We start from the raw sequence: 14783 nt of genomic DNA, 5'->3' as shown, positions 1-14783 counted from the left end.
AATATTACATGGTTCTTTAAGGGGTCAGTAAACGCATGATTGAATGTGACCAGCAGGTTTGAGAAAGTTTCAGAAGGTTTCAACCCAGTTGTATTCAGTTATCTTCCGAACGCTCATTAATCATATATCCCTACAGACACACCACATGCAGAACAAGCTAATGTGAAATCGAACGAGAAAAACATAGCGCCGTAATTACGTCAATACATCGCGTGGGATTCGACAAATGCGAAAGTAATGGTAATGAAGTAATGGTATTCTAACGCAATATTACCCTATCAAACTATAAAAAAATTAAAAATCAAATCATTCGATTTTTGCGGAAAAGATCGGTCCGTTCGGCCTTTCACGCAATACGCGAGATCTCGCAGTGAACGGAAAATCACATATTACTTGTTTGCTTGTTGGTATTTAAAAAGTCTCGATTAAATGTGTTTTGGCAATTCCACCACGTCAGACATGCGTAATAATGTCAGATGGCAAATGCATATTATATATCATTATATTTTTTAATTGAACACATCAAGTCTGGTAAGTTACATAAAATGTTAATGCATAGTTTGCAGAAAAAGTGAATATTTCAAATTCACGTGAACAGAATTGTATTTTCTCTACAACTATGAATAACTTCATACTTGTGGAAGTGGAGGACCCGTTCAATTATTCTACGCACGTACTCGCGTGGAGTTTAAATGTGATTAGCATAACCCAATTCCAATCCAATGTTTCGTTCGAAGAATAAAGATGTTATTAATATGTTTATGGATAAGATATATGAAACTTGAGACAGTGTCAATGATAAATCATCAATTTTGAATGAAATGAAAACGTACAGTGGAAACCCTTATTAACCTGACAGAGGAAACACTTGAAAGGACGTCGATCGTGCAAACAAACTTGTTTGACTGTATATCCTTCTCGACGAACGTCGCATTTTTACTATATGGTGGACCTAGAACAAATTCGAAAACCCGATATTTTGTCTTCTGTTTACTATATAAATACCATAGCACTGAATGTATACAACATTTGTAATGATGAATTCTTTCCTCGTAAGTATCAAGATTTCCCTGAAATCTTTGAGCACTTGCCAGTTGGTATACGGAATAGCCATACTTATATTACTCATATTTTTGCTCATCGCGCTGTCCAAAAAGATTACCGGAACGTTCGATCGCTCCACCACGCGGAAATCCCGATATCTCGTAGGACTATAGCATTCACTTTAATGATTAAATCAATCCCAAAGTATTCTTATGTGTCAAAATGCACACACACCGACAGAACCTGCAATATCGAAGAATTCATTTGTCAGAATAAACGCAGGAAAAATGTATTAGATCAGCACGAGTAATGTGTTTATTATCTGTGTCATGAACAATAATGCATTCACAAAAAACAGTCAAGACAGTGTTAATTCGACTTATGCACTTATTATCGAAATTTTGAGGTTGATTCAATCGATTAAGAACTACTTTCAATCGTTGACATGGTAACTGTATAATTTGATGTTTCTACATCATTTGACAGACACTAAAGCAAGTGAACATACTGATATTGCTTAACTGGCATCTGATGCCTTGACAAGATTGTCCCGTTCTCATCGTATCTATGCTGTCATTAATGCTCGACATCAATTGGCCGGTAATAAACACGTTCATTTCACATATCTGAAAAACTCAGTTGAGTCGAAGCATTTTTTACAAGGCAGACTTTGGTACTTCGACGAATTGGGTAGCCAATCAGGAACATTCTTGTAAGCTTAGCTTCTTGGATAGCCAATCAGGAACATTCTTGTAAGCCTAGCTTCTTGGGTAGCCAATCAGGAACATTCTTGTAAGCCTAGCTTCTTGGATAGCCAATCAGGAACATTCTTGTAAGCCTAGCTTCTTGGATAGCCAATCAGGAACATTCTTGTAAGCTTAGCTTCTTGGATAGCCAATCAGGAACATTCTTGTAAGCCTAGCTTCTTGGGTAGCCAATCAGGAACATTCTTGTAAGCCTAGCTTCTTGGATAGCCAATCAGGAACATTCTTGTAAGCCTAGCTTCTTGGATAGCCAATCAGGAACATTCTTGTAAGCCTAGCTTCTTGGATAGCCAATCAGAAACATTCTTGTAAGCCTAGCTTCTTTGATAGCCAATCAGGAACATTATTGTAAGCCTAGCTTCTTAGATAGCCAATCAGGAACATTCTTGTAAGCCCAGCTTCTTGGGTAGCGAATCAGGAACATTCTTGTAAGCCTAGCTTCGGAGTTACTTATTTACATAAAATGGGGCGGTCATGTACTGTAGTGGAATACCTTCTAGACTGACGTGAATTGTGTTGAAACGATAAATAGTCAATCTGATTAAAATCCGATGTAGGCATGAGGCTCCAATTTTTTTTTTATTATTTTTTTATGACTCTTTATATAATATTTATTTGTATTTTCGTTTGAATATGTCGATTTTTTGGTATATTCAAACTAAAATACAAATAAATATTATATAAAGGGTCATACAAAAATAATAAAAAAAAAAATTGGAGCCTCATACCTACATCGGATTTTAATCAGATTGGTAAATTGCGTGCGTGGTAATGAAAACCACCATTATGTCACCAATTGTAAAGAAATTCACTGAAAAAAACCCAAGAAACTTAAAATACAATATTTGAGTGGAGTGCACTAAATTGACAACAAGGGGCAAGATCATTCGTATTTGTCGTGTTTTATTTTGTCGGACGGAACAGTGACGTGTGTCAGGGGATCTGCAGTGTTTATTTATATAGACGACTTTCAAATTCCTTAATTACAGGTATTTTATACTAATATATCGGACGTGAATTCAGTGTTATATAGCGGGGAGTCGTTCGATTCTTGTGAAGCATTAACGTTGCTTGGGTATATGGTCAGAAAAAGAAAGCCTGTGTGATACCCCCTTGGAAGGACATCTAACACCGAACAGAATCAATAATACCCGGCAGTTGAAAAGCGAATGCTCTTTCAAAATGGAAAAAAAAAACACGCATTCTACTATTGACACCTTAACGTATTATTCGATCAATCTCAATGAGCGTGGAAAGACATTTTTGTCCGTGCCCTAGGAAAAACACGGCATTGCGAAGATAGTATTCCTATAACTGCTACAATTTATTCAGCATATCGGCTAAGCGAGGTACTAGATAATGTGTTGTGCGAAAATATATCACTACACCACAGACCACTAAATAAGTTCTGTTAGTGGTCTGAGGCCAAAAAGTGACTCAATTCCTCTACCCCCAGTGCACAAGGTTTTATTTCAATGTCTCACAGAAATCAAATCACGACTACGCCACAAAAGGTCTTCCCTCATTGTATCGGTTTACGACATAAGGTCACATGCTGCATACCAAGACGATAGTGTTACCTTACCGGGAAGTTGTTGAAAATAAATATATCAGGTTTAACTTCCGGGTGCGGGATACAAGTTATTATTTTTTAAACTTATATGCCGTTTTCTTTCTAATTAAGTTTAATTATAAATAGCTATGATAATACTATCGTTATTTGAACTGTGTGATTTATTTGTTCAACCCTGTTGGGTTGAGTATATCCAGGGTGTCCTCGCACACTTGTTGCACTTGCGTTCGTAAGCCAACAGATTTATTGCGCCGTATTTGAACGATTCTGCCTCGACTTCCTACTTTATACAAAGGGGATCACTATTTCGAGATACGACTTTGAAGTTGGCATTCTCGTCCAATGTATCACCATTACCCCAGCGGACAACAAAGCGAACAAAGAGCAGTGTCTGCCAGAGACATATACGATAGGGCCCAATTATGCTGCGACACACCCAAAAGATGACGTCACAGCTTTCACTTTTTTCCCCTGAGTTGAGGGCCCCAATTTTATAGAAACGTTCTCTATTGATAAGCGCTGACCCCGTCGTTGACGTCGCAGCGGAATTCCAAACTAGCTGTTGTACGATCTTTCATTTAGCCACACGATCTGTTGAAAACGGCGGAAATAGGCTGGAGGAGAAACTACTGGCCACAAGTGACATACGCTGTAACCGTACTGTTCATACTCGTGATTAATTGAATATCAACTCCCCTTATCGGACGCGATTCCATTCGCCCTCGGTCAATGTTTACCTGAGTTGGGGGCATACGCGATCAGGGACACTCCATAGTTCGCAGTGTACCAGCAACGGCCCCATTGACATTAAAACCGCATCGCACATCGTGTCGGGACATCGTAACTGGATGTTATGGCTCTACACGCTCCATACAAGGCGAACAGTGTGAACAAATCCTTACCAATGGCAACGGTATGTATATGTCTGTACTTAAAATATGGTGTATGTTTGTCGCCGATTCACGACGCCCCCCCCCCGTGTAAATGACATTACCAAGTAACCCACTTATATTCCCTGAGTATAATTCAAAGTGAGTGCTATATCAGTTATTAGAGTCTATGCTTGATATGATCGACACAATCACAAGGAGTCGTAAATTGGTAAACACGGACTGGGTAGATGCTAATCAGAGCAATAGAGGCGGTAATCGCCGTAATAACAATCTGTATTTACCCACGACGGTTTGAGTCGCATGGTTGGTTATACAATAACTGGGTGAGTTGTAGAAGTTATCATGGTTTATTCAAAATCTCCAATTTTTGACCAGGAGATAGAAGGGTGCTAACTGAGAGCCGGTCGACAGCTGCCAGTTAAGCTTCCACTATGCTAATGACTAGCGCGAACGTGGTCGGTATCGTAGCGGTGAGTATAATGCACTCTGGGGTCAAATCGAGCCGGTGAAAACATAACAGATTGTGATGAAATGGGACATGGGAACCGGTAACTATTATTCTAAATTTGCCACCCCTTTGACCCCATGGTGACATCGTATCTAACGCTATGTATAGTTAGCATATGTTTGTCAACATAACTGCACAATATTTCGCCTAGTAGTATATATCGCGTGAGTGAAAATAACACAACTTAATAAATGAAATATGTTATGTGCACACATAAGTGTACTAAAATGGTACAAAATAATATGAACTTGTCTCTTAAACAGAAGAACCGTTTCCGTGACAACCGCCCGCGTTATTAAAGTCAACTTGTCGGATTACCGGTAACCTGGAAAAAATCGTGCATTAACATCTCATCAAGAGTCGTGTTAATTTGCTGCCAGCGTACACAAAGACGGCGTTATTTTGTATAATGTCATTCTTGTCATTGTCGCCTGGAAATCAACGAAGGTCATCCTACAAGCAGTCGTTGTTCATTTCAATGAAAAAAATACGGGCTGTGTCAAAACACGGTGCATTACTGTTGTACTTAACGACCCGGCGGCCATGACACTCACAAGGACTGGTATAAATGAAAAAAAAAAGTTCGTGCAGTCAGAATTGTTTGGAAGTGAAAGTTACGAGATGCATTCATATGCTGACAAAAACACCAGGCACGCATCGATCGCCAATAAAACGGCACACTGGCATATGGCAATAAGTATACAGCCACTAACAGTATATTGGTATTGGTGTCGTACTAGCACGAAAATAAACGTGCCGACCTATTGAACCAATGACATTAGTATGACTAGGGAATGAAAAATGTATTCCTGGTAAAACCGGCTTCATTTATTATATTAGCAGACGTATTCTCAGCTACGTAAATGGCGTACAATTTGGACAGGCTGGTATATTATATGTGATTAATCGTGTAAGGCAACTATAATTGCAGCAGATGGATTTGTTTTAAACGAGTCCTTTTCGGAATTTATATATCTGTAGAAGAACGCAATTGCATCGAACCCGTTACTCATAATGTTGTAGGATTCATTATGATTTTGCATATTTAAATACATTTTACGTTACAATTATATACATGTACAAAGGGAAACGTCGATACATTTATAGGCCCGCAAGTAAATATAGTTAAAATAGTGATTTTCCCGTTTTATTATCTGTTACGGACATTCAATATGGCAGTTGTCGCATGAAAGTGTAAGTTATTCAAATGTGACGAGAAAATAACCATTCACGTCCTGTCGTGATTGTCTTGGCATTTTCACACATCGTTTGACCGCTCTTCTCTTCAATAACCCCCATGGTTGTCATGTTAAAAATTCCGAAGCTTAATCTAAGTTTGTCATTGTGGTCCAATAAAGTCGGTAATTTGGGCGAGAAATCAACAACGACGTTTGATTACTTATTGTATCACAGAGACAGCCAATGGAAACAGATTTCTTGACACGTCTTTGTTGCCAATAAACGAACATTTCTTCTGAAACAATGAGTGAACCAAATGCTTTGAACGTTTTGACGCTGTAATTTATGCAAAATGTTTGACCCGATTGTACCACTAAATGTAATGGATATTGGGGAACTCGTAGTTGTATCGCAACTAATGCCACCGATTACCCATCATCGAAGTGGTTTCTTTGCAAACTTATAAATGCATTTTTTCGTAACATAATATTTGGGTTTCGACGGATCGAAGACCAAACCATCGTTTGAAAACGCTATATAAACTCAATTATAACAACATGACCATGCAAAATCAATTCCGGTTCAATTCTCTATATCTAATTGTAGCATTTCATTGTTGGAGTGTGGATCAGATGATTCATGGCTGAAAGTAGACGAATCTATGCATGTCAATTGGGTGCAGAAGAAAAACAAATTAATATGAATTTCACCGATACAGTTTGTCTGTCAACTCGCAACATCCATCCGTCAAATCCCGGGAACTGTCAAATAAGATGGTGGCATAGGCATGCAAAACACTTTGTTATACAGTCGCATGACGTCTCGGTTCAACAAGCATCATAAACCCAATGGTAATTACCAGTATGTTAATTCACTAGTTCCAAGTATTGTCAAATCATTGTTGAGATAATATTAACTCCGTTGCCCCAAATATTATCCATCACTGGTAAGAAGTTATCTCACTTGTCCCAAGTAGTAGCGATCACTGATGAGTTTTTATCTCACTGGTCCCAATTATCTGCTATAAACTGGTGAATTAATATTATTTCTCTGGCCCAAGTATTAGCCATCACAGATATAGATATTATCTCACTGGTTCCAACTAACAGCTATCAACCATCGCTGGTGAGATAATATTCCCTATCTGGCCCAAGTATTAGCCATCACAGATATAGATATTATCTCACTGGTTCCAACTATCAGCTATAAACCATCACTGGTGAGATAATATTATCTCTTTGGCCCATATATTAACCATCACAGATTAGATATTATCTCACTGGTTCCAACTATCAGCTATCAACCATCACTGGTGAGATAATTTTATCTCTCTGGCCCGTATATTAGCCATCACAGATTAGATATTATCTCACTGGTTCCAACTATCAGCTATCAACCATCACTGGTGAGATAATTTTATCTCTCTGGCCCAAGTATTAGCCATCACAGATTAGATATTATCTCACTGGTCCCAAGTATCTGCTATAAACTGGTGAATTAATATTATCTCTCTGGCCCAAGTATTAGCCATCACAGTTATAGATATTATCTCACTGGTTCCAATTAACAGCTATCAACCATCGCTGGTGAGATACTATTCTCTCTCTGGCCCAAGTATTAGCCATCACAGATATAGACATTATCTCACTGGTTCCAACTATCAGCTATAAACCATCACTGGTCAGTTAATATTATCTCTCTGGCCCAAGTATTAGCCATCACAGATTAGATATTATCTAACTGATTCCAACTATCAGCTATAAACTATCACTGGTGAGATATTATTTACCTGGTTCTAAGTATTAGCCATCACCGATAAAATATTAGTTCGCTGGTCCCAAGTATGAGCTATAAACCATAACTTTTTAAATAATATTATCTCCATGACTCCAAGTATTAACCACCACAGAAAAGATATCACCTCGCTGGTCCCAAGTATCAGCTATAATATATTTATTAGCATAATAATATATAAACATAATAATTTCATCTTCCCATAATTTATATGGAATCTAACACTAGAGTCATATACAGAAAGACACAATGTTTATTTCTAGCGTATCAACGTAATAAGCTGGTGACATTATAATTTTTCTTGAAGGCCATTCTGTGACCCATACCATGCTTAACGTGTTCGGCTTTATTGATTTTCGACGTCCTTGGTTCAATGCACGTGGCTGATTTGCAATGTGTTTTTTTAACGCAATACTCGCAATTCATAGCTGTCACACATGCATTTACTCAACCTGTAATAATTATCTCCAGACTTGTGTTGCCACGTTGTCAACTACAGGTGCGTAGTTCCCGTCAGTTGACTAGAAGTACCCCCTGACCTATAGTGTGTGTCGCTTACAGTAGACCGAACGTTGAACCAATGTTAAATGGTGAAGCGGATGTAAAGTGCACTCCGATGTACGATCCAATCAATAGTTTCGCTCAGTTGTGTACACATGTTTTATGATGCATAACATTTTTTGTGTGGAATAAAATACATTCGTTGTTGATTATATGTTGTTGGTGCCCAATGCTTACATCGTTGTAGCAATCAATTATATATCAGTATAACTAAATCATTTGAAGAAAATTTAATTTGAAATTTGATTATTACTAACGCTAACGTTGTACCCATCGATCGTTGTACATCGAAGTAGTGACTTGTAGTGGCTTGAACTCGACATAATAATATCAGTTCGTTTATGTTGAGTTTGTGAAATGGTTATTAAAGCTTAGTGGTTAACATATTTGGTGAATTAAGCTGAGTGTTATAAAATCAACCAAAGAGCTATGTTAAGACAGTAGTAATAGTGACTGTTATAAAGGGACAACTCGGTATATAGCTCTAATCTCACTGCAAATTACATACTGTGTTTTAAAATTGCATATTTATAGCGTAAACAACATGGGTGTCCCATGATTCCGTATTGTAATTCCAGGGGACCACTGCTTCCCTTTCATCTTGTGTACGTCAGTGTGTACGTTTCTTATTTTCTACAGTATTCTATTTTTTGTAATGCTATCCCACCCAGACGCAGACTGGCTTCAAATTAATAGTGTACCATAACAAAAACACGTTATTATTTAAAACCGAATGTATTGTACGCAATTGTTTATTCATGTCAGATAAGCTTACATGTACATGTTAAGATCGTTTGTCTTTGGTGGTGTCATCTTGCAAAAGTACTCATGTGGATATTCGGATTCTCAATGGCGGCGGCTATCATGAATACTAAGCCCTTGTTCACATCTAGATATATTATAATGCCCTCTGAAACAGTCAGATTTCAGTGCTGACCGCTATGTCTATGCGATACATGACCTACATCCAATAGGAGAGATAGGTGCACTCTAGGCTGGAATGTCAATATGGGATCATTAGCAACATTGCCCGCTTTGTTGTCATATGCGGTATGAGTTCAATAGCGTCCCTTGAAGTGTACATATGTTGTTCTATTAAATGTGTTTTGTTCAGCTCGTACGGATGGTTGAGATCACTCACATATTTTGGGGGATTGTGTTGGGAAAATGTCGGCGACAGGTAAAGGGTAAGGGCAATGTTCGATAATGCTAAGACGCCGAACAGCATTCCTGAATATCGACCATGTGCACGTGAACCTATCAGATTTACGTCATAGCAATTACTTACCAGTTTAATGTGTGGCTATCAATTTTTATATTGTAAAATATGATTTTTTTACTGTTGCTCATAATTGTAACCATTTTCCGGCTGCGTATCCCGTTTTTGATAACAGGGTGGAATGCTCCTTTATAAATTGGAATAGTTAATGGGGTAGAAAGTATGTTCCTTAGTAGATTGATGCGTCCGGTGTTTGTTAAAATGAATAAATAAGTAACCAAATTAAAGTCGATTGCTAACCTTGGAGCAATTTTAAGTTTAGTTAGGTCGTAGTACTACTTCTTTATTGAGTAATAGCTCCATTGTCCCATGAAAAGAAATAACGAGACGATCCGTCAGGTATGTTCATGCCTGATTTTTAAAAGAATCACTCTGAACAAAGGTTGGATAAACATTGAGAACTGTCAATACATTGCGATGTGTGTCGAGCAGACATCACAGGCGTCAGACAATATGTATTTACCATGTCTGTTTCAGGTATGAGGATGATTGATGAGCTTGAGTCGCGTCGGAACTGTCACATTCTATTCACTTTCATAATAAGAGCTAACAGGCTACATAGCAAATACATGTACCGCTATCCTAGATAACAAATAACATTGTTTATTAGCGGTCATTTTGCGGAAAGTGAAATTGACAACGTTGTAACTCTACCGAATAAATATTACTCATAAACCCGTTTGTCGCCAATTGAACTGAGTATACCACTCAGAAATATAAGTAAGTATTAATCTAGTCAGGTCACGACTCCCGGATATTAATTCGGTTTATTTGGATTAATGATAGTGTACGTAGTTCAAAGAATCACTCGTAATCTACATCCCAGTAAGTGCACTGTTGGTTTCCTGTGTTACAAACATGAAGCTTTATGTACGTGTTTGTCACTGAGTGTTGAAATGGATTGATTTCTGGACCTATCCCAAGGACGCATAAATGAAATGACATCCTGCTGGCGTCTAGTACTTGCTTACTAATTAAGTAATGGTTCAATTCGGAATACATTCTGTTGGTTGTGGTCATCAAAGAAATACTCAATTTTAAGTGTTATTTGGCTATGTTTGTTTTTGGCTATGTACTAAAAAATCAACTAACGCTCTAGTGAAAGTAATTGATGAGATTTTTTGGTTTATGCATCGTACGTTTATGCACTCTTCATAGTTGAACGACCGTTCTATTAACTTTATAGTATATGTCTTAGTTCTGCCTGGTCCAACTACTTTTGAAAGATATTGTAAAATGAATAAAACACTATAGGAATTTGTCTGCGATTGAAAATGTTTTATTTAAATTGGAGGAAATTATAATAAATACAAAGCGTTACAAGATGCGTTAACAGGTGGTGTAAATAATTTCGTGATATTTAAATAATAATTTCATTTTTACCACCTCAATAATAGTGTCGCCAATGGTTTCTGCTTGAATCGTGACTGCCATTTTGTAAATTCGTCCTTAAATGACAACATTTCGAAATGTACCCAATGTGAACACTTATAATCTTTCAACATACAGGAGAATATTGTTGCACATTCCAGATGGCGTCGACTAGCCGCCATAGCACCCAAAACACAACGTTTCTCAGTGGACAATCATATTTGAGACTAGTTCCGTATAACTTTTTGCAGGGTGACAATTATACTGATTTATTTGTCTATATATTTAATATGCCACTAGCATTTCTCTTCGCCAACTGTGGAGTCGCTCTTAGTCGCCTATAGGATAACCGGAATATCACATGATCAGGAGGAGCCAATCAATTTTGTCAACAGAACCAAGTCTTATGCTTGAATTTGCTCATCGGATCAGAATCCACCCTACATGCCAGGAGGCGAGCATTTCATAACCATGTGTCGGACTTGAAAAAGTTGTAGTCACATTTGATTTTGTGTTTGCTTGTAGGCGTTGAACCTAGACTACATTAAAAAAGAATCAGTCGAGCCGTTGCCACGCGTTGTCAAAGAGAACGATGCTAACAGTCGGTCCGAGCATCGGTTGACAGTGAATACGGAAGGTGGAAAGGGGCATAGTATTGGTAGAAAATTTAGAAAAGCTCACAGAGATAGAACCTTATCATCTGGCTCGTATTCATCCACCATGTCGAACAGAGAAATGTGCAGGATTTGCCATCACAAGACAGACGATACAGGTGAGCAATAGAGCAATTTTCCTGCTTCCGTCGAGTGGGGCATCCTTGTCTTCCGTATATAAATAATGTAATGGATAATCATGAACAGTGAAAACATGTATATTCGTATTATGTGTCGAGGAACAATATTATATTCAATGAAGTACCGGGAATATCAGTTCAAAACTTACGGTAACTTTTTAGATCTGTACCAGAGTATTACTGCTAGTACTGTGATATTATATGTACGTGTAATGAAACTTTATAACGATGTTGTTTATTTCCATAGGAGTTGACGTTTTAATTTACCCATGTGCGTGCAAATTTTCTTCCGGAGGAGTACACGCGACGTGTGTTAATACATGGGCATGGGAAATGAGATCAAATGTGTGTGAGATATGTCGGCGAAGGTACGACTCTCGATACGTTCCGTACATTAAACAGCCGGTAAGTGTAACGTGACGCTTTCTTTTTACTGACTGTCAATTCAATAATGCACTAATCAAATTACTCCCGTCCTGCTATTAAATATTGCCATATGTTACCAGTGACGTCATATAATCACCCCCCTTGTATTTGATTCGATAGTTTTCTATTACGATTTGGAGCCTTTTTGCTGTCACAATATTTGAACAAACTTTGATTCATGGCCTGATGTGATTGCAATTTGGGGTTTTATATACGTGTAGTTGTTGACGGAAAACATGACAGCGAACGAGGTCATTCAAGGTGGCGTGAATTAATTTGACTGGTGGTGCTTTATTTTAAAGTATAATTAGAATGTCGAACGGTCATGTTGTTTTCTGATGACTATGTGACGCCCAGTGATTTCCGTGTGTGTGTGTGGGGGGGGGATATGTATATAATCAATCAATGTTAGGATGTTGTTCGAAATCAGGAATCATTAACTTGTCTTGTATTCGTCTGTCCGTCGTGCGTTCGTTCGTTAGTTACAACTTGAATTTATCGAACGTCCGTCAAGCTAGTTCTGTTCGGCATTGGCACAGTTACAAGAAAGTGTGGGTTTGATATAAGTGTTTTTTGTGTATGTATTTCATTGGCCATTGTTGTCATGAAATAAATTATTTGCCTTGGAGTTGGTATTATTGATTGGAAGGTAATATAAAGGTTTTAGGATGCGCATATCATTTTGTGTTTAGAACGTAAATGCAGAACGGCCGATTGGTAGCCATTTTTAAGTTATTTACATTCTGACGCTGTATAGTTAAACGTTGGCGGTTTTGTATATTTGCATAATAAGATGTCTCATTTCAAATCAATCATGAACAGTAATACCTAATATGTTAATTACAATAAAGATTTTATTTTCAGCCTAATTACTTCTAATAAATACACTCGGAATGTCGGAATGTCAACTGTTGATATCGACAAATGAAATGTGTTCTGTGAGATATGTACTGCGTGCCCTTCAGTGAATGAAGCCTCGCGATTATAACAAAATATATACCTATAGATGATTTAGTAGCTATTAAGTCAAAATCAAAAAATGAAAATAGTTATTCGAAAAAATAATTACGTTACCTTGAATTGTAATAAAATGTTCTATGTTCCCTGTTTCAGTGCATCCAATGGAAGTTTGTACCACGATACACACGACGACGTACGGTCATAGCATTAGTTGTGTTAGCGTTTCTTCTAGCGATTACAACTATTACAGCGTACCTTCTAACGGACACATTACTTAATAAACCCGACATCGAAAGTTCGCTACACGCTGTGTGGGCGCTAGTTGCCGCTGCCTCCGTCAGTGGCATGGGACTAATTTGTTTTTTAGCCTGGTTTATTATGTTCTGCTGCGAGACGGTGAAGGAATACCGCGAGGAATCGTCTAAGCATAAAGAAAGACTGGTGCCGCGAGAACAATCGGTCCCACCCGTCACTGTCCAACAAGCATAGACTACGATGCAACATCACTGTGAAGCAAGCATTGACTACGAAGACGCTCCAAGGTTGTATAAAGGAAGACTGGACATTATGATACATCATCAATACAGACAGGTTCTTTTGAGGAAGTATCATTTTTTCCGCAATAATTGTGATGGAAACAATCACAGATAATACATTCTTTAAATATTAACACACTGAAATGAACATTTACTACTATGGCAAGTGACCAATAACTGACGCCAACTCGCAATTTCAATGATTATATCCGATGCTGGTCATCGATGGCAGTTATAGGTGCCCGAATGTCAAGTTGCTGGTAACACCTCTTTCTGATTTCCACTGTGATTACACAACTGATCATATGCCATTCTTGATTCAGCCTATTATTATTATTATTACTATTGTTTAAGTACTCGCACGAACATTTTCCTTCTATTATTGACCCATGGTGGGTATGTCCCTGTTTACTATGCTGCCTTCGCCGTTTAACTCATCAATTTTATTTGTCTTATGGTGTTTATCCTTATGTTTAATCTAACATGTTACTAACTTTATTTGTCACGGCCAGTACTCAGCTATCGTACTTAAAATGCGTGATTTGATTTTAGTGTTTTTTTATCTGTTTATTAAAACAAATGTTTATCTTCTTTAAAAGTTATTTAGCTTAGTACTGACAGTGTCAATAATACGGAGTCAAAGCTGGTCTAGACTCTCCTGGTTTATGTAAACACCCCTTTAGATAAAACATAACCTGTGAAATGTTTTAAGCAGAAAAAAATCAATAGATTTGTGATTTAATTATGTAATTATGTATCAGGGAAAATATTTTGTTTTTATTTGATTGGTTTCGTTTTCAATGAAAACTGGTATTATACTGCACGAGTTGTATTGTTCTTTGCTCACCGGTTTTCGATTCGAATACGTTATAATGACAAAGCGGATCGTGTGCATTGTGGCAGAAATTTGGATTTGAGCCACTCAGACAGCAAAGGTGCCAACGCCAAATAATAATCTGATCATCCACCTTATACCCCAGAATGCAATGCACTTATTCTCATGTCTAAGCATAGAGTTGAATTAGTAAAACCAGTCAAATTATGAAGATGATTGGCTGTAAGTAGTCACATGATCAACTTGTCTATACACATTGCATAGTTT

General features: G+C 37.7%; 1 protein-coding gene across 1 annotated transcript; it reads left to right on the top strand.

Moving 5' to 3' along the window:
• Positions 1–3897: 3897 nt before the first annotated feature.
• LOC100366535 (E3 ubiquitin-protein ligase MARCHF3-like) lies at positions 3898–13762 on the top strand. The gene is made up of 4 exons (XM_002740243.4): positions 3898–4294; positions 11492–11738; positions 12007–12164; positions 13299–13762. The coding sequence occupies exons 1-4, from the start codon at positions 4235–4237 to the stop codon at positions 13632–13634; spliced, it is 801 nt and encodes a 266-aa protein (XP_002740289.2). The 5' UTR covers positions 3898–4234; the 3' UTR covers positions 13635–13762.
• Positions 13763–14783: the final 1021 nt, after the last annotated feature.

The sequence above is a fragment of the Saccoglossus kowalevskii genome, chromosome 3, assembly GCF_978046115.1.
Source record: "Saccoglossus kowalevskii chromosome 3, keSacKowa6.1, whole genome shotgun sequence".
Taxonomy (NCBI): domain Eukaryota; kingdom Metazoa; phylum Hemichordata; class Enteropneusta; family Harrimaniidae; genus Saccoglossus; species Saccoglossus kowalevskii.
This window is presented reverse-complemented; position numbering and strand designations above follow the sequence as displayed.

Coding starts and splice junctions, on each gene's coding strand:
- LOC100366535 (XM_002740243.4), top strand. CDS start 4,235: ATGGCTCTACACGCTCCATACAAGGCGAACAGTGTGAACAAATCCTTA. Junction 4,295..11,491: donor AATCCTTACCAATGGCAACG/GTATGTATATGT, acceptor GTTTGCTTGTAG/GCGTTGAACCTAGACTACAT. Junction 12,165..13,298: donor TTCCGTACATTAAACAGCCG/GTAAGTGTAACG, acceptor TCCCTGTTTCAG/TGCATCCAATGGAAGTTTGT.